This window comes from Giraffa tippelskirchi, chromosome 7 (genome assembly GCF_054371585.1).
Source record: "Giraffa tippelskirchi isolate mGirTip1 chromosome 7, T2T-mGirTip1v1.2.pri, whole genome shotgun sequence".
NCBI lineage: Eukaryota > Metazoa > Chordata > Mammalia > Artiodactyla > Giraffidae > Giraffa > Giraffa tippelskirchi.
The window spans coordinates 43,048,169-43,069,042 of record NC_137281.1 but is presented as its reverse complement, the minus strand read 5'-3'; the positions used below and the strand labels follow the sequence as shown (position 1 = coordinate 43,069,042).

The 20,874-nt window shown below is 47.8% G+C and overlaps 1 protein-coding gene across 8 annotated transcripts in view; it reads left to right on the top strand.

The window, feature by feature from the left end:
* C7H16orf78 (chromosome 7 C16orf78 homolog) overlaps nt 1-18,581 on the top strand; it is a 39,500-nt gene extending 20,919 nt beyond the window's left edge. The window contains exons 5-8 of one of the 8 annotated variants that reach the window (XR_014061057.1): nt 14,598-14,918; nt 15,755-15,889; nt 17,279-17,546; nt 18,486-18,581. Coding sequence is in view for 1 of the 8 variants with exons in the window: in XM_081517255.1 (XP_081373381.1) it covers nt 14,598-14,694 (97 nt within the window). In the remaining 7 variants the exon portion in view is untranslated. Of the gene's footprint in view, nt 1-14,469; nt 15,890-17,176 lie in introns of all 8 variants that reach the window. The other 7 variants (XR_014061058.1, XR_014061054.1, XR_014061053.1 and 4 more) reach the window with 7 other exon arrangements.
* Nucleotides 18,582-20,874: the final 2,293 nt, after the last annotated feature.

Here is a 20,874-nt window from a genome sequence, read left to right as displayed (position 1 = left end):
TGCAAAGAATCAGGCACAACTTAGTGGCTGAACAACAGCAAGAATCTCCAGAGGGATTTCAGGGGGGACAACCTGGCAAGGGGCTGTTAGGGACATACACATACCCCTGGTCTCGTCCAATCATCCCCACCACTTCCCATGGGGGACATGACTCTGTGGGAAGCTGGTCCTCTGGTGTGCAGGGTGGAGAGTGGATTTGGGAGAATGCAAAAAGGAGGACTTTGTTCACGTAAACATGGATTACTCCAAGAAGTCACCGAGGGCAAGGAGCTGGCTCAGAGTCACACAGGCAAGAAGCAGCAGGGCTGGGGTGGAAGGGTGTCCTCCCCTCGTCTCCCGTTTTCCTGTGATGGAGCCTCTGGCAAATCCTGCAGGACGGTTCAGAGCCACTTCCTTCCCACCATAGAGCAAATGCCAGTTGACATCCCTGCAAGCATTTCGAGTAAGGTCAAATTCCAACGGCCCCACGGACTAGCTGTGCGACTTTGGCAAGTTACCTTCCCTGTCTGGGCCTTTGTGTCCTCATCTATCAAATGGGGCTAATGATAGAACCTGCCGAGGGAGGATCCTGAGAAGAGGAAACGAGAGTTTCTGTGTGAAGCAAAAGCACAGACAATGACACACAAGAGCTCAGTAAACGTGCGCTGTTCCCGCAGCTTCAGCCTTCCCAGCTCTGGCTTCCTCAGAAGCTGTCCTGAAAACTGGGCCGATTGGTGCTGAGTCTAGGATGCTGATTCCAAACCCATGGCCTTTGTGGTACGTCCAAAAATTAAACGGTCCCTCAGCCCCCAGGGGCTAGTGCACAGGGTGACATGTGGCTATGCCCCAGATGGGCCTCATCAGCCAGGTTTTACTTTCTGCTTCCATATCCGAAAAGGGCTTGGATCCCACCACACCCCTACACCGTGTTTTTTATTTATTTATTTAAAATATGGATTTACTTTAAAAATACTTATTTATTTATTTATTTGATTGTGCTGAGTCTTAGTTGCACCATGCAGAATCTTTCAATGGCAGCATGTGAGATCCCTTTCTTTTTTCCTTTTTTAGTTGCAGTACACGGTGTTTTCAGTTGCAGTATGCACACTCTCTGTTGCAGCATGTGGGATCTAGTTCCCCGACCAGGGATCGAACTCACATCCTCTGTCCCCTGCTTGGGGAGTGCAGAGCCTTAGCCACTGGACCACCAGGGAAGTCTCCACCATATGCTTTTTAAATCTCCGTGCCCTACTTCACAGCTCCAAAGCGACCCCTCAGAAGTGAGTGGCTCTCTCCACTGAGAGTCGTTGCCTTTGGGAGTCAGACTACAATCAGTGGCTTCCAATTCTCCTGCCCACCGCCATGCACCCACTCAAGTCCCCACTAAGGGACTTCCTAAGGAAAGGCAGAGACCCTTAGGCTTGCAGGCAGGTCAGAAACACATGCCCAGAACACCACGCCCTGGCAATGTCTAGACAGAGCCCACAGCCAGAATGTCAAGAAACCCGTTGTAAATGATTAGGTAGTAGTTTCTCTCTAGTAAGTACCTGTTCTTGGAGTGAACCAGCTCTTCAAAAATGGGAAAGAAAGGTATTTCCTGAGCATCACCGAGTGTCAGGCACTTTATCAGTGTTGTTTCATTCAAAGTCAAAGCCCACAACCATCTTCAGAGCCACCCACTTTGTCCTGCCGACTCAGTGGTCTGCATGAAGCACTGCCAACTTTTTTCCCACATCAAGTGTTCTTGCCTCCAGGAAGTCCTTCTGCCTGTCTAATCTGCCTCTCTCTTGCTGCAGTGTGAGCCTATTTTCTTTCCTTTGGGCCACAGTGGAAAGAGAGGAGAAGCTGGTCTTCATTGTCTGATAAATATTCATATCCTGGAGGATGTGTGCTGAGGAACAAATGAACAGATGAAAGGCCCTGAGAGGTTAAATGTCAGAGGCATCAATAAGAGCAGCCTGTGATATGACAATGACCATTTTTTTCAGCTCTCTGTCATACAGTTCCATCTGATTATTTCTCCAGTTTCCTTTCCACAGCCCTCTTAAAATGCATTGATGTCTAGCCCCGTTTTCTAATAAGATGCCAAAGACTGAGTTCCTTTCTGGAACTCAGGAAGGATTGACTCCAAGATGGCTATGGATTCCATTCATTCATTCATTTTCTCTCCCCTCACCAATTGTATTACATGGCAAGCTTTCCGTATTCCCCTTGTGGTCCACTGAGATTGCTGGGTCCTTTTCTGCAGGGCTGGAGCTGTACAACAGCTTTTTCTCCATGACTCACTAAGAGGCCCAGATGCAGGGAGGTGCTCAGGGAGGGGCAAGCCCAGCCTTTCTGGTGTCACAAAGGACCCAGGGGAGGTGCCACCCTTCTGACTTCTAATCTGGAGCTCTCTCACCTGATGGAGTGGTCAGGTGATTCATAGCAGCACATTTGTGATTCCAACACTCCAGTAACTATCTCCACTGCATCACCCAGCTCCTCAAATCCACCAGGGTCCACATTCTCCCTGACCCTTCAAAGGTTTGGATATACCACCGGGGAAAGAGCAGAACTTTAGCTCACCTGCTTCATCTGCCTCTGATCGTATCACATATTTACAGAATCCCACCAAGTCCTATGGGTGGGTCAGGGACTCAGTCATTAAGAAGGGCAGGTCCTGCCAGCCTGGAGTATACAGTCCTGAAGACAGAGGAGCAGCCAGTTAATCAGCGCAGTTCAGTGAGCATGTGGAGTGCTTAGGGAGACCTGGAGGAGGAGGACCCCACTGTGGGCTGGGGGTGGGACACAGAGGAAAGCTTCTTTTCTTTTTCTTTCTTTCTTTTTTAAAATGCAATGTTCTGTATCAGGTCTTAGTTGCAACATATAAGAGCTTAGTTGTCACATGTGGGATCTAGTTCCCTAACCCAGGATCAAACTCAGTCTCTGCATTGGAAGTGCAGAGTCTTAGCCACTGGACCACCAGGGAAATCCATCCCTTCTTTTCTTTTTAAATTGAAGTAGAGTTGACAGATCTAGACAGTGTATTAAAAAGCAGAAACATTACTTTGCTGACAAAGATCCATATGGTCAAAGCTATGGTTTTTCCAGTAGTCATGTATGGATGTGAGAGTTGGACCATAAAGAAGGCTGAATGCTGAAGATTTGATGCTTTTGAACTGTGGTGTTGGAGAAGACTCTTGAGAGTCCCTTGGACAGCAAGGAGACCAAATCAGTCAGTCCTAAAGGAAATCAATCCTGAATTTAGAAGGACTGAAATTAGAAGGACTGATACTGAAGCTAAAGCTCCAATACTCTGGTCACCTGATGCAAAGAGCCGACACATTAGAAAAGACCCTGATACTGGGAAAGATTAAAGGTGGGAGGAGAAGGGGATGACAGAAGACTAGATGGTTGGATGGCATCACTCTGGGAGATGGTGATGGACAGGGAAGCTTGGTGTGCTGCAGTCCATGGGGTCGCAAAGAGTCAGACTGAAGACAGAGGAGCAGCCAGTCAGACATGACTGAGCTACTGAACAACAACAAAGAGTTTATTTACAAAGTTGTGTTAATTTCTACTGTACAGCAAGAATTTTATATATATATAATTACTAGGAATAGAGCATTAAACAGAAAAAGACACCATTCCTGCTTTCCTGGAGCCTCGTGCTCATGTTAGTCACTCAGTCGTGTCTAACTCTTTATGACCCCATGGACTGTAGACCACCAGGCTCCTCTGTCCATGGAATTCCCCAGGCAAGACTACTGGAGTGGGTAGCCATTCCCTCTTCCAGGGGATCTTCCCAACCCATGGATTGAACCTGGGTCTCCTGCACTGCAGGCAGATTCTTTACCATCTGAGCCACCAGGGAAGCTTATGTTCTAGTTAATGGAGTTAGTATGTCTGTCAACACCCTTCAGCAACTGATGAGAAAATAAAGAGGGTGCAATGAAAGTAAAGGACTGCCAGAAGGATGGGATGGGGAGGGAGGTGGGTGGGGGGTCCAGGAGGGGGAACACATGTAAACCCATGGCTGATTCATGTCAATGTATGGCAAAAACTATTGCAATGTTGTGAAGTGATTGGCCCCCAACTAAAATAAATAAATTTATAAAAAAAAAAAAAAAAAAAAAAAGAAAGTAAAGGACTGGGCAAAGGATGGGGAGGAAGGATGTCTTTAGCTAGACTGGCCTCTATGAGGAAATATTTGAGTTAATACATGGCTGTGGAGGAGGCAGCCATGTGCAGATATAGGAGAGTCTGCTCCAGCAGAGGGGACAGCAAGATCAAAGGCACATTGATGTGACTGAGAGAATGGTCACTGTGACCGAAGGAGAGTGAGGAAGGAGAGGAGGGAATCAGTCAAGCCTTAAAGAGCAGAGTCTGAAGTCCAGAGTTTAGAGTTCATTCAATTGCAACAAGAAATCACTGGAGGGTGATAAATAGAGGAGAGATCACTCTGGTTTCTGAGAGGAGAAAACATTGTGAGAGGGGAAGGGACAGCCTGGTGACTAGTTAAGGAGGTGTATCAGTTAGCTATGGCTGCATAACAAATTACTCAAAATGTGGTTTAGAGCAGAGGTCTCCAACCTCCAGTATCTAATGCCTGATGCTTTGAGGTAGAACTGATGTAATAATAGTGATAGAAATAAAGCACACAATAAATGTGAAGTGCTTGAATCATCCCCAGACCATCTCCCATCCCCACTCAATCTGTGGGAAAAAATGTCTTCCATGAAACTGGTCCCTGGGGCCAAAAAGGTTGGGGGCTGCTGACTTAAAGAATATAATTCTTCACGAGTTGACTGGCCAGTTGAACCATTCTGATCCAGGCCAGGCTTGGCCAATCTAGGCTGGGCGCATGTGTTGGTGGGTTAGCTGGTGATTTCACTGAGGCTTGGCTGGTCTACAGAGGCCTTGACTGGGACATCTAGTTCCTGCTCTGTGCACGTCATCCTCTAACAGGCTCACCCGGGCTTGTGCTCGTGGTGGTAGCAGTGTTCCAGGAAGTGCACAAAGTCTACTGAGATCTAGGTTCAAAACTGGCACACCATCACCATACTGTCACCACATGCAGTTCTCTGTGGCCAAAGAAAGTTCCAAGGTCAGCTCAGAGTTTCGGGTGGAGAAGGAGACTCTGCCTGTACAAGGAAGGCACTGCAAAGTCACATTGCCAAGGGTCTGCGCATAGAGGGAAATAAAGGATTGTAGACATTTTTTGCAATCAACCTACCATAGGAAGCTGTCATGTAGTTCAAGAAAGAGCAGTTGCAGTCTTAAAATACTGTTAGCATGGTGGAAGCAAAGAACTGAGAACTGAGAATACACTTTGGAGGCAGAGTTGATAGAATTTGTCACTGAGTTAAACGCAGGCATGAGGGAGAGGAGTCAAGGATGACCCTTGAGCCATCCTTTGGCTGGAGTAACTGCTGCTGAGTGTGCCTAAAATGAGCTGGGCAGGAGCCAGGGATTCAGCTGGGGCTGGTCAGGTAGGAGTCTCCATCAGCATTCATGGTGTGGCTCTAGTGGTCTCAATGGGCCACCACTGGCGGGTGTTCTGTGATTGGTCACAGAAAACTAACTAAACGGATCACATGGACTACAGCCTTGTCTAACTCAATGAAACTATGAGCCATGCCATGTAGGGCCACCCGAGAAGGACGGGTCATGGTGGAGAATTCTGACAAAATGTGGTCCACTGGAGAAGGGAATAGTAAACCACTTCAGTATTCTTGCCTTGAGAACCCCATGAACAGAATGAAAAGGCAAAAAGACGTGACTCTGAAAGATGAACTTCCCAGGTTGGTAGGTGCCCGATATGCTACTGGAGAAGAGTGGAGAAATAACTCCGGAAAGAATGAAGAGACAGAGCCAAAACAAAAACAACGCCCAGTTGTGAATGTGACTGGTGATAGAAGTAACATCTGATGCTGTAAAAAACAATAGTGCATAGGAACCTGGAATGTTAGGTCCATTAATCAGGGTAAATTGGAAGTGGTCAAACAGGAGATGACAAGAGTGAACACTGACATTTTAGGAATCAGTGAACTAAAATGGGCTGGAATGGGTGAATTTAACACAGATGACCCTTATATCTACTACAGTGGGCAAGAATCCCTTAGAAGAAATGGAGTAGCCCTCATAGTCAGCAAAAGAATCCAAAATGCAGTACTCGGGTCCCATCTCAAAAATGACAGAATGATCTCTGTTCGTTTCCAAGGAAAACCATTCAATATCACAGTAATCCAAGTCTATGCCCCAACCACTAATGCCAAAGAAGCTGAAGTTCAATGGTTCTATGATGACCTACAAGACCTTCTAGAACTAACACCAAAGAAAGATGTCTTTTTCATCATAGGGGACTGGAATGCAATAATAGGAAGTCAAGAGATACCTGGAGTAACAGGCAAATTTGGCCTAGGAGTACAACACGAAGCAGGGCAAAGGCTAACAGTTTTGCCAAGAGAACACACTGGTCATAGCAACCACCCTCTTCCAACAACACAAGAGACGACTCTACACATGGACATCACCAGATGGTCTATACCAAAATCAGATTGATTATATTCTTCACAGCAGGGGATGGACAAGTTCTATGCAAAAACAAGACTGGGGGCTGATTGTGGCTCAGATCATGAACTCCTTACTGCCAAATTCACAGTTAAATTGGAGAAAGTAGGGAAAACCACTAGACCATTCAGCTATGACCTGAATCAAATCCCTTAGGATTGATTATACAGTAGAAGTAACAAATAGATTCAAGGGATTAGATCTGATAGACAGAGTGCCTGAAGAACTATGGACAGAGAGAGAGATTCATGACATTGTACAGGAAGCAGTGATAAAGACTATCCCCAAGAAGAAGAAATGCAAAATGATTGTCTGAAGAGGCCTTACAAATAGCTGAGAAAAAAGAGAGGCTAAAGGCAAAGGAGAAAAGGAAAGATATACCCATTTGAATGCAGAGTTCCAAAGAATAGCAAGGAGAGATAAGAAAGCCTTTCTCAGTGATCTATGCAAAGAAATAGAAGAAAACAATAAAAAGGGAAAGACTAGAGATCTCTTCAAGAAAATTAGAGATTCCAAGGGAACATTTCATGCAAAGATGGGCACAATAAAGGACAGAAATGGTATGGACTTAACAGAAACAGAAGATATTAAGAAGAGGTGGTAAGAATACACAGAACTATACAAAAAAGATCTTCATGACCCAGATAACCACGACAGTGTGATCACTCACCTAGAGCCAGATATCCTGGAGTTCGAAGTCAAGTGGGCATTAGGAAGCATTACTACAAACAAAGCTAGTGAAGGTGATGGAATTCCAGCTGAGCTGTTTCAAGTCCTAAAAGATGATGTTGTGAAAGTGCTGCACTCAATATGCCAGCAAATTTGGAAAACTCAGCAGTGGCCACAGGACTGAAAAAGGTCAGTTTTCATTCCAATCCCAAAGAAAGGCAATGCCAAAGAATGTTCAAACTATCGCACAATTGCACTCATCTCACAGGCTAGCAAAGTAATGCTCAAAATTCTCTAAAGCAAGGCTTCAGCAGCATGTGAACCAAGACCTTCCAGATGTTCAAGCTGGATTTTAAAAAGGCAAATGAGCCAGAGATCAAATTACCAACATCCATCGATCATAGAAAAAGCAAGAGAGTTCCAGGAAAACATCTATTTCTGTTTTATTGACTGCGTGAAAGCCTTTGACTATGTGGATCACAACAAACTGTGGAAAATTCTTAAAGAGATGGGAATACCAGACCATCTGACCTACCTCCTGAGAACTCTATATACAGGATGGGAAGCAACAGTTAGTACTGGACATGGAACAATGGACTGGTTCCAAATTGGGTAAGGAGTATGTCAAGGCTGTATATTGTTACCCTGCTTATTTAACTTATATGCAAAGTTCATCATGTGAAATGCTGGGCTGGATGAAGCACAAGCTGGAATCAAGATTGCCAGGAGAAATATCAATAACCTCAGATATGCAGATAACACCACCTTTATGGCAGAAAGTGAAGAGGAACTAAAGAGCCTTTTGATGAAAGTGAAAGAGGAGAGTGAAAAAGCTGGTTTAAAGCTCTGTATTCAAAACACTAAGATCATGGCATCCGGTCCCATCACTTCATGGCAAATAGATGGGGGAACAATGGAAACAGTGATAGACTTTATTTTGGGGGGCTCAAAAATCACTGCAGATGGTAACTGCAGCCATGAAATTAAAAGATGCTTGCTCTTTGTATGATAAGCTATGACAAAACTAGACAGCATATTAAAAAGCAGAGACATTACTTTGCTGACAAAGGTCTGTCTAGTCAAAGTTATGGTTTTTCCAGTAGTCACGTATGGATGTGAGAGTTGGACCATAATGAAAGCTGAGCGCCAAAGAATTCATGCTTTTGAACTGTGGTGTTGGAGAAGACTCTTGAGAGTCCCTTGGACTGCAAGGCAATCCAACCAGTCCATCCTAAAGGAAATCAGTCCTTAATATTCATTGGAAGGACTAATGCTGAAGCTGAAGCTCCAGTGTTTTGACCACCTGATGCGAAAAGCTAACTCATTGGAAAATACCCTGATGCTGGGAAAGATTGAAGGCAGGAGGAGAAGGGGATGACAGAGTATGAGATAGTTGGATGGCATCACTGACTCGATGGGCAGAAGTCTGAGCAATCTCTGGGAGGTGGTGATGGACAGGGAAGCCTTGCATGCTGCAGTCCATGGGGTCGCAAAGAGTGGGACACACTGAGCGACTGAACTGAACTGACAGGTGTTCACCAGGAGAGTGATGTGATGATGGACAGGTGGGCAGAGCTAGCCCAGACAGAGGCTGTGTGTGTTTCCTAGGGCTGTTGTAGGAAGACCACAGATTGGCTGGCTGAGAACAACTGACCTTTGTTTTCTCAGAGTTTTGGAGGACGAAAGTCCCAGATCAAGGTGTCAGCAGGGCCAGTTTCCTTCTGTGGCCTCTGGAGAAGGGTCTTTCCTCTCCTCCTCCAGCCTCTGGTGGTCCCAGGTGTTCCCAGATATGTGGAAGCATCACTCCAATCTCTGCCCTGGTCTTCACATGCCTCTCTTCTCTGTGTGTCTCTGTTCTTCCTGGAAGGACACCCACCACCCCGCCCCCAGGCCCTGGTTGCTGGATTTTCTTATCAACATGCAACCCCTTTGCACAAAGTAAAGTAATCTTAGCAGGAGGGAAGCTCCAGCCCCTGCTAAGAGGAATGCCACATCCTCAAGGGACTGATTGGTGCTCCTAGACCCTCAGGTGGGGAGTCTTTATGGGAACCACACCTCTCAGACCCCAGGTGCCCCTGCACGGTTGGGCGCAGGCTTCCCTGGGGTCCAGCATGGATGGGGAAATGGGAAGAGACTTTGCCTCACCCCAGCTGCTAGGGCCCCATGAGTGCTCCTCTGGGGGTCCAGGGACCTTACAGGGAGCACTGAGTCAGGTTCCTGACTTTCCGGTCAAGTGAGCCCCAGGGAACCCCAAGATAACAAAGAAAGGGTAATGCTTGTCAGCAAGCTCAAGCCAGACAATCCCACCTGCTGCACGCTCTATTCTAATAGTTGATAAACTCTGAAATGACCTCAGGCATGGGACCATTACACTGTATTTTCTGAAAGAAACAGGCATATACACCAGAAACAGATTCACACAGGTACCACCGCCTGGTTTATGACAAAGGTGACACTTCAGTGCAGTGGGGATCTTTTCCATAAATCAGGCTGGTCAATTAAATATCCATATGGAAAAAAATATTGACCCTCTGCCTCCCACCAGATGCAAAAATCAGTTCCAGATGGGTGCAGATTGTGAAAGCTTTTAGAAGAAACAGAAGACACTCTCCATGACCTTGGCATAGGCAAAAAAGAAATTTAATAGAACACAATAAGCCCCAATAGTAAGAGAAGATATTAATAAATTATATTATAGTAAAAGCAAGGATTTCTGCTCATTAGAAGACATCGCTGAGAGTGAAAAGGCAAGTGACCCAAGGGGGAGAAAATATTTCTAAAGATGTGCTCATATCCAGATGACATGTGTTAACTCCTACATTTCAGTAAGAAAAAGGGAGGCAACTCAACAGAAAAGTGGCCAAAACACAATTTACGGAAGAGATTAGTCACGTGACCAGTAAGCGTAAGAAATGTCATTAGTTATCAAGACTGCAAATTAAAAAGACTAGGCATCATGCATTCTAGAGTCTGTGAGCCTCAACTACTGAGCCTGCATGCTCTAGAGCTCATGCTCTGCAATGAGGGAAGCCCAGGCACCACAAGTAGAAAAAGCTCAAGGGTTGCAACAAAGAGCCCGTGTGCCACAATAAAGACCCAGCAGCCAAAAAAATAATAATGGTAATAATTTTTTAAAATAAAAATGCTAAGCAGTACCACTAACACCAACCAGCATGGCTAAAAACAAGACAATCAATACCAAGGGTAGGGGAGAGTGCAGAGCAACCCGCATTCACACAGCCATTGGGATGGGAACTTGCCCCAACCGCTTTGGAAAACGGGCAGCGTCTACGAAAGTCGAATGTACACCTTCCCCACGCTCCAGTGTGTTCATTCCTATATAGAGTGAATTCGCTCAGTCGTGTCCAACTCCTTGTGACGCCATGGACTGTAGACTGCCTGGCTCCTCCGTCCATGGGATTTTCCAGGCAAGAACGCTGAAGTGGGGTGCCATTTCCTTCTCCAGTTTTCATTCCTAGACACATACATAACAGAACTGTATACCTAGCTGCAACAAAAGTCTGTGGTAGAATGTCCATAGCAGCTTTATTCAAAAGAGCCAAATTCTCAGATCAGCCCAAATATCCATCAACAGTGAGAAAGCTAACTTGTGGTATATTCATATAATGGAATACTGTACAGAAGAGAGAGTAAATAAACATGGATGCATGACCCACACACAATATTGTGCAAAAATAACAAGACAGAAAAAGGAACAGCTGTCTAATTCCAAGTATAGAGCAGTCTATCCAGCAAAGAAATCTAGAATCTCCAGCATTAGGAGTCAAGATGGTGGCGGTGGGGGGCTGGAGAGGGCGCCTTGAAAGTTTGTTACACAAGCATTCACTGGTGAAAATTCACTGAGCTGTACTTTTGGTATCTGTGTCTTTTTTTTTTATTTTTTATAAATTTATTTATTTTAGTTGGGGGCTAATTACTTTACAATATTGTAATAGTTTTTGCCATACATTGACATGAATCAGCCATGGGTTTACATGTGTTCCCCTTCCTGGACCCCCCACCCACCTCCCTCCCCATCCCATCCCTCTGGGTCATCCCATTGCCCCGGCCCTGAGCCCTTGTCTCATGCATCGAACATGGAATGGTGTTCTGTTTCACATATGATAATATACATGTTTCAATGCTATTCTCCCAGAACGTCCCACCCTCACCTTCTCCCTCAGAGTCCATAAAATTGTTCTATGCATCTGTGTCTCTTATTCTGTCTCGCATATAGGGTATCTGTGTCTTTTATGCTGGTATATTGTATTTCATTGAAAGTCCCTTTAAGAAAAGTATACTAAATGTTTTTGTGAGAGTTCTAGTTTTGTTTGCTAAAAGCAATAGAAGCCTCAAAATAGACACAGTTCAGCTTCTCTTCACCTGCAAGGTGAAACTGGCAGGGGTTCAAACTTCCAGTCATGTGATAAATAAGTCTCGGGGATTAGTGTACAGCATGGTGACTATGGTTGATGATGGGGTGCTGTGTATTTGGAAGCTGATCTTGAAAATTCTCATCACAAGAAAAGTTTATGTTGTACATCTGAAACTAATATAACGTTGTGTGTCAATTATATCTCAATTTTAAAAATTTAAAAATAGAAATCAAGGAGAGCCTGAAAAGTGATCAGTTCGGGTGCCCTCCCCTTCTTCCATCCTCTCTCATCCCCTCCACAGAGGCAGTTCCCTCTCAGCCCCACCAGGTGGGGCTCGATCCCAGCGGAAGACAGGCATCTGCACAAGTGTGACCTGCTGTGGATAGAGCCCTCAGCCCAGAGGAGGGCCGCTGGACCGTGTCTCCAGCTTGAACCCAGAGTGGGCAGGTGAAGCCCAGCTGCTCTCACACCAGCTGAGAGCCCCTGGGCATGTCACTTCTCTGAAGCTGCCATTCTTCCCTGCCCCCCAGGTGGAGGCAAGGAAATACAATTTAAAGCAGCAATGAGGGATTACTTTATACCCAATGAGACAAGAAAATACTAGTTGGCCAGGGAATGTCAAGGCTGGTCCAGATATGCAAATGAAAGAAGCCTCAAACTTTGATGTAGGTACTGTAGGTCATTGCCACCTGTCCTGGTGGAGTTACACACAGACGTTGCAGTGACCAGCCATCCCGCACCTGGGTGTATGTTCCCAAGTTCTGTCACTGGAGACACGTTTGAGGCTGTTCACTCAGTGTTGATACAGGTAGCTGGGTGCTAGAGGCCCTCCATGCAAGGGATGGTGGATGGCAAAATGTGGTGGGGGAATAAGGTGGGAAAGGGGATGAGATGTGACACACTAACCGTCATATAAACAAAGAAAATATGTGAACAGTGCACTGTAAGAACATGTATACATGCATTCGGACAGCTGGAATGGGATTAGGAAGGAAGAGGGGAGGGGAGGAAGCAGAAAGCAAGGAAGGAAGAGAAAATGTGGCTGAGAATACCAGGTTTCTAGGCTTGTCATTGAAAGAAACTCGGAGAAGTTTCCATAAATCTCTAGCACTTAGCCATGCATGCTCTGTGCTAAGTCACTTTAGCCATGTCCAACTCTGTGTGACTCGCCAGGCTCCTCTGAAACCCTCCAGGCTTCTCTGTCCTTGGGTTTCTCCAGGCAAGAATACTGGAGTGGGTTGCCACACCCTCCTCCAGGGGATCTTCCCAAGCCAGGGATCAAACCCGGGTCTCTTACATCTCCTGCATTGGCAGGCAGGTTCTTTACCACTAATGCCACCTAGGAAGCAGAGCACTTAGTGAGCAGCCTACTAATTATTTTCTACTTGTGCCTTTATACATTAATACTTATTGAGCACCTACTGTGTGTCAGGCAACGTACCAGACCCTGTAATACAATAATAAATAAAAGAAAAAGAAAAGTGCCCTCCACCATGGAGCTGACATTCTAGTAGCTTTGAGTCTTAGTCCACAAACGTGGGTGCAAAAGAAATGGCACATTTTCCTCCATTACTATGAATTCATTTTGTGGATTAAGTTTTGTGCCTCTGCCTTGCTGGTCTGGTGGGAAATTCCATTTCAGTCATGGGTGGGGTTTCCTCTCTCACACCCACAGGAACCCAGACATTACCTAGAGCAGTACAGGTGCAGACTGGTGCCAATCTACACTAGTCATTGGTGAGTTATAGGGGTCACAGCCCACAAAGCCTACAGGTGCCCTGCAGGTGGGCAGCTCCACTGGCTCTGCACCGAGTGGGCTCAAGGATTTCTGCTGGGAGGCCCCACAGCCATGGTCCTGCCTCCTGAAATGGGCCGCACTGCTGGCTCTCCCAGAAGGGGCTTAGCACCTCCAAGGTGCTGACAGCAACAAAGGTGCCTGTGCATCTTGGCCGTGCTGGCCGTCAAGGCTGGGCTGGCCCTCTTTTTCCTGCCTGTGCTTTCTTGTCACCCCAGAAAACACCTCAAAGAGCCCAGGCTTCCAGGCCAAGGCAAGCAGGCTGGCGGACTGCAGACACCTGCTGTTCCTGGCCTGGCCACAGGTGACCCAGGGCTGCTCTCCTCCAGGAAGGTGCGGAGGGAGAAATGCAGAGAGCTGAGCACACAGAATTCTGAGGCTTTTAACTTCTCCTCCAAGAGCGCAAACAAAACACAAATTAAAATCACCATAGATAGCCCTGACAGCATTCGCGTGACCAGGTTTTTGTTTATCTGACACACAATGGTTGCGTACTTTCTGAAGGTGTGTGATCTTGGCAGGGTGGGTGGTGGGTGATGACTGCAAGGTTTGCCAGTCCAGGTCATTTGATTGCCAGGAACCAACTCTGGCACACTCACAGAAAGCATGTGTTGAGGGGGGCGGGTATCAAGTGGTTTCTAGGGTCACCCTAACCACTTCCTGATCTGGTGTCTCTGCCTGACATACAGATTTCAGGGAGAGGATCTGATTGTCCTCTCCAAGGTCAGGTCTGCATCCCTTGGTACAGGGAAAATGGAACACCCTCACAGAGGGTTCCACCAAGTCCACACGCAGCGGAAAAGGGAGAGGGTAGTTTCCCCAAGGGATCTGGGGGACTTATCAGTTATCTATTGCTGGGGAAGGGTTTTCCTCCAACAATAATTAACAGAGATTGTCTCACCATTTCTATGGGTCAGCAATCAGGGAGCAGCTTGGCTGGCATGGTTCCTGAGGTTGCAGTCAAGCTGACACTCAACTGAGGTCATCTGAAGGGGTGGCCGGAGCTGAGGACCCGCTCACTCACATGGGGGGCTGCTCAGTGCTGGTGGTGGGGAGGAGGCCCCAGTTCCTCTCCACGCTGGTCTCTCTCCCTAGGGCTGCTCGCCTATCCTGATGACATGGCGCTGGCTACCTCTGAGCAAGTCAGGAGCATCCTGCCCTTGATGCTTCCACTTCTGAAGCCACACACACCATCACTAATACAACATCTATTGGTCACACAGCTCTGCCTTATTCACTGTGGAAGGGGACCACCCATGGTCGGGAGTCGAGAGTCATAGAGGCCATCACAGGGACTGGTTGCTGCAAGTGCTGCACTAGGAGGTAAGATAAGCAGAAAGAACAGATGCTCACACAAGGATGATGCCCTTGGAGCTCGCTGTCTAGAGGTAGAAGGTAAGACGTCAGCTGATTAGTAACTACTCAGCTGAGGGCACACCGCCCCCCACCCCTAATGGAAGAGGAACGAAGAGGGTAGGAACCCGAAGAGGCAGCAAGTAACCTTGGCTGGAGGAGTCACGGGAGGCTCTCTGAGGAGGTGACATGTGAGTTGGATCTTGAGCATAAGTAGAAGCTCACTGGGCAGAGATGGGAGAAAGGGCAGGCCAGGCAAAAGCAGGAGGGTGGAGTCAGTTCTGCTGAAGAGAAAGCCTTTGAAACGACCCAAGGGCTGCCTGCTCCCAGCCTGCCTGGGCTTTCTGCTTGGTTTCTCTGCTGGAAGGACACACTTTCCCCCAGCTAACTGGCCCCTCAGGGGGAGAGATGATGGGCCTGCCATTCCAGAAGAAAGACTGGACTCCTGATGGCCACTGCCCTCCACCCCAGCTGAGGCAAGTGGGGTTGTGGGCAGCCAGTCCAGGCCCTACCAACCCACAGGGCCATCCTTGATCCCCCACTCTGCTCCCCAGAAACACACACACACAAATTCCCACTGGCTGCAGGGCCAGGGGAGCTGCTTTGCCTAAGGCATCAGCCTCCCCCAGGATGCATTAGGCAGGCTTCGTTGGTCAGAGCAGGGTGAGTCTGCAGAGAAACAGGCTCGAGGTGGGGAGGGGAGTAGGACTCACATCTCCAGAGGGGAGGGGGCCATCTGGCCCCAGCTGTAGAAGCAACTAAGCGGGGTTTGCAGTACCCTTCTCACCACCCCCACCTTGGTAGAAGGGAGATGGAGGAAGAGGAAGAGAGGAAATTAGGATCCAGGCAGAATGGCATTACTGCATCCTCAGTAATCAAGGGCCAGAGTCAAGCCCACACTTCATGCCAGCAGAGCCCAGTCCTTGGAGCTGAGGGCCCCACCCCACAGGGTCCCAGGAGTTGCAGGGGGTCCCACCACGGACCCAAGTGGGAGGGTAGGGGCTGCAACTTTGCTCCCTGCCCCCAGGACACGTCTCCTGAGCCCACACTGAACACCAGCCCACTAGGTCCAATTCTCAGGTTCAAGATCAAATTCTTGTGGCCACCAAGCTCAAAGGGACAGGATTTGTCCCAGATCTGCAGGAAACCCCTGAGATGGCAGGTAAGGCCTTAACAGCTTAAACGCTTAACCAACTCTGAGCCCTGGCCTGGAGAAAGGCAGGACTGGCCAAGTGCATCTGGGTAGGAAGTTGCAGAGTCGGGATTTATCCCAAGTTTTTTTGACAAGGAGGGGCTTCCCAAGTGGCGCAGTCAGTAAAGAATCCACCTGCCAATGCAAGGGATGCAGGTTTGATGCCTGGATTGGAAAGAAATTCCCTAGAGAAGGAAATGACAACCCATTCCAGAATTCTTGCCTGGGAAATCCATGGAGAGAGGTATCTGGTGGGCTACACTCCATGGCATCACAAAGAGTCAGGCATGACTGAGCACGCACGCACACATACACACATTTTGATGAGGAAGCCTGGGTTCTCTCTTGAATAAATCATCATGGCCCAAAGTATTCAGTCAACTTGCAGCAAACATTTACTCAGCTGTTCCTTTGTGACAAAGATTGCTTAGCTGTGAGATTCTGTGATGAGCAACACCGGACATGATCCCACTGCATGGAGCTTAGGTTAGTTGGGGAAACAGGCCTTAAGTTAAAAATACATAATGGCTAAGTGTGACGAGCATTGTAAAAAATGGGTTTATTCATAGAAAACAACTGGGGAAGGGATTACCTCGTTTGGAGGGTGACCAGAGAAGATGCTTCTGAGAAGGCGCTTTTAAATCCTGCTCAAGTATAGCAGAAATGAGATTGAAAGTGAAACTGAAAGTCACTCAGTTGGGTCTGACTGACTCTTTGCGACCCCATGGCCTATAGTCTGCCAGGCTCTTCTGTCCATGGAATTATCCAGGCAAGAATACTGGAGTGGGTAGCCTATCCCTTCTCCAGCAGATCTTCCCAACCTAGGAATGGAACTGGGATCTTCTACATTGCAGGTGGATTCTTTATGAGCTGAGCTACCAGAGAAGCCCATAAATGAGATTAAATGAAATTAATCAGGATTGATTAATAATGCCTGTCATGGCCACTGAATTAGGAGGTGATAGCATGCATGCCAGATACTTTTTGCACCTAGTTTATACCCTCATCTAGGATCCTTATTACCCAAAGAACTAGATGTAATTCTAATTCTCCTGAAATTCACCATGAGGTAGAGTGGATGAACATTTGCAGAAGAAGCCTGATACAAGGTAGCTCACTAGTTTCACTAACAGAAAAATCAAGGAAGTGAGATAGATGCAGAGAGGGAGTGATCGATTACTACTGGGGTGACGTTAGTGAGGCTTTGAAGCACATGGCACTTGGGAGCTTGTTGAAAAGAAGGGCCTCGTTTTACAGAGGAGACAGCACTTAGCATCAGAAAACGTCGGAACCTCTCTGGCCTCAGTTTGATTGCCTCCACATTCATAACAATCCCTGCTTCTTTCCATATGTGCTCAGAGCACCGGCTTCACCACAGAATTTCAGCAAGAATTGACCTTCTTCCGTCAGCCCACTACACTGAGCATCCTATCAAGAGGTCCATCAAGACAACTCAGGGCTCTCAACTGCCTCCACAGCCATACAACTGGCTCACCCACCACATGAAAAACAATGTCCTTGAGAAGCAATTGTAGAGCCATCAGAATACTCCTGGAGTAGCCTTCGCCTACCCTTCCCTGCACTTATCACAACTGTAATCAAGTCTGTCTTTGGCTCTCGATTCATGGTAAGTCCTAAGAGAATGGGGAACTGTGTTTGGCTTATCCACCAGTGCCTGGCACACTGTGGGCCACTTAACAATTCTTTACTGATTGAGTGAACTGTCATAGAACAGAAAGAGTTGAGACAACGTTGAGGAGCTGAGAGTGTTAGCCTGGCCCCAGGGATCATCAGTTCTCTAGAGCAGTTGGCAGAGGGTGGCAGCAGTACGGTGGCAGCTCCTTTTGAGTCCTGTTCCCCAGGATCAGGAATGGAAGAGTCCCAGGAGAAGGTGGTGAATCCCTGTAGGCTGCACTCTCCTGCCCACAGCCTGGCCACTTCTCACAGTTTACAAGAGGCCGGCACTTCTTGGGCCCATTCTGTATGTCCTATGCCTTGTGCTGCCACCTATGAGGCTGAATCCTTAACCCGAGGAAGCTGATAGTCCTTTGGGGAGAGTAGACTGGAATGACAATCAGTGAGGTGGGTCGAATGCATTTGGAATCAGTGTGTGAAAACTCACCAAGGAGTTCAATGAGGGTGGGCTAGTCTCAGGAGGCTCTTGGGAGTCAGGTCTGCCAGGACATGTAGACTTTGGACAGCCATGGGGAGAAGAGACTGCTCAGAGAAGGGGCATGCATGGAAGAGGGAAGAATGAACTGGGATATGGGAGGACTCAGGTGTGATGGGAGTAGAGGTCATGGTAGGTGTGGGGACTGCGGAGTAAGGCAGAGTGCACCCAACTCACTTCACGGAGGACCAGCCTGGGATTTGGAAATTGAGCCTGTGAACAATGGAAAGCTACCATGACCTTCCAGACAAGGAGTCCAGAGCCGGTTGTCTGGGGCTTCAGGGCTGATGGGCAGAAGAAAGATCCAGGCCCCCTTGGAGGCCAGATTTTGTAGACAATGGGAGGAAGAACCCAAGGAGTCAGCAAGGGATGACTCCTCCAGACTTTGGTTTTCAGACGTGCCTCTTCAAAGGAGCTGGTTGCCTTATTAGTTCCCCAAACAGTACGTCTTCCGTAGATCAAGACTCCAGTGGAAATACAATGGCCACAAAAGTGGGGTTTTTTTGTGTCTTGGTTTTCTGGGCCTCCCACTCGCCCCCTCCCTCCAAAATCTATTCTCCATTATTGGCCAGACAAAGACCGTCCCAAGATGCCCGCATCTCGGTTGCGGCTAACATCTGTCCTCTCTCACCCGCGCGCCTGCCCATCTGCGCTTCCGCGAGATCTTTCATCCGATCCCCAGTGTAAGGATTCAAAGTAAGGAGGTTCGTGTTGTCAAAGGAGCCTTGATCTGAATGCCTTCCCCCCACTTTCTCCTTAAATGAGTTGTTAACAGGAACCCAAGTGTCTGCTGAACCTAAAATACTTAAAAAAAAATAAAATAAAATAACATTTCAAGGTAACTTACGGCACGCACTTTAAGAGGCGAGGGCTCAGCGTGTCCCCGGCAGCTTCCTCCTTGAAGCTCCGGTCTTCAGGGCTGTGGGAGGGATCCAATCAGACAGGCCGCCGCTGAGGGCCAGGGGAGGAGGGCTGCGGTGGTTTTATTTCAGATTTGAGCTAAGACCATGAAATGGAAGGCAGGGAGGAAAAGTGAGTGAGCGAGTGAGTGTGTGTGTGTGTGTATGTGTGTGCACGGCCAGAATAATGAGTCGCTAATTCATAGAATTCCATTTTGGCCATCACACACGGCTCCCTTTTCTCTTGAAGGCCACTTTGAAAAATCCCGTTTTCATAAGTCATTTACTTCCCCTAGGAGGGCAGGCCTTCTAAAAATATTCCCCATTTCTTACACCTCGGAAGCAAATTATTTATGCTAAAGCAGCTTCGTTATCCTGGCCCAACTGGGCCAGCTTGGAAATGGAGGTGACTTCAAGAAGGCACCAGTGTCAACAGTGAAGTCCTCGGAGGGGTGTGTCCCCGACGAGGCTAGGATAGGTTTTCCACCAGACCTGCGGGGCTGAAAGAGCATTTGTGGGTCAGTAAGGAGAAGGTCTGCTTTGTTGTTCCACAAATATTTAGTTACCAGCACAGAGCTAGGCACCAGGCAAACCACAGTGAACAGACGGGTCCCAAACGCATCTCGGTGAGGGAGAGAGATGACTGATGAATACAGGTGTTAATGACATGTTGAGAGTGTGAGAGTAAAGTGAGGGGATGCCTCTGAAGGGTGAACTTGACATTGTACAGAGCGGGTTGTCTGTGTCATTGGAAGCAACATCTACATGATAGCAAGGGGTGAGCCATGCAAAGATCTAGGAGTTGTGTTTTGCATGGAGGGGAACCGCTAAAACGGAAGGCCTGGAGTGGATGAGCAGGAGGGCAGCGAGGTCAGCGTGGCCAACGAGGCGGGAGCAAGCAAGCAGCGCAGGGAGCGGGCCCAGGTGAGGTCTGCAGAGGCAGACGCACTTCCCCAGGGCCTGGAGGTCAGGGCCGAGCCAGCGAAGCTTTGTGCCGCGCTTTCCTCCTCACGCTGACCCCGTCCACGGATTTACTGAGAACTCAAGCCCTGCAAGGTCAGTGAGCCCCATTAAACGGGGGATGCTGGGAAAGTGCCTGGGACTGGCCCACCCTGCCCTCCATCTCAATGCCCTGTCTCTGCCTGGGAAAATGCAATTAAAAATCAGTCTGTCTCACAGAGTGAAGTAAGTCAAAAAAAGAACAGCAAATACCATATAATAACACAGATATGCAAAATCAAGAAAAAAAATGGTATGAATGAACGTATTTGCAGGGCAAGAATAGAGACGCAGACATAGAGAATGGGTATGTGGGTATGGGGTGGGAGTGGGGGATGAATTGGGAGATTGGGATGGACATAGACACTAAAATGTGCAAAATAGGTAGCTCATGGGAAGCTGCTGTGTAGCACCGGGTGCTCAGCTCTGTGTTCTGCGATGACCTAAAGGGGTGGGATGGGGTCGGGGGATGGGAGGTCCAAGAGGGAGGGGATATACGTAAACATATAGCTAATTCACTTTGCCTTATGGCAGAAACTAACACAACACTGTAAAGCAATTATACTCCAGTAAAAAAAAAAAAAGAAGAAGAAGAATCACCTCTGAGAAGTCAGGGAAGAAGCGAGTCACTGGGGCTGGGATGTGCTCTAAGTGGAGGTGGAACCTGTCACTAGCCTGCAGCAGGGAAGCTCGTCTCCCCGCCTCCAGTCTGTCCCAGGCCCTGTCATGATCCAGCGGGGAGGGAGAAAGAAGCCAGGAGAGGACTGCTCCCTGGAGAAGCCGCTCCATTCTTGCAGCATCCATAAGGCAATTAAGTCTTAACGTTCGCAGACCTGAAGTCTTTCACGGGCTGTGCCAATTGGTGCGTCCCCGTCTCCGTAACGAGG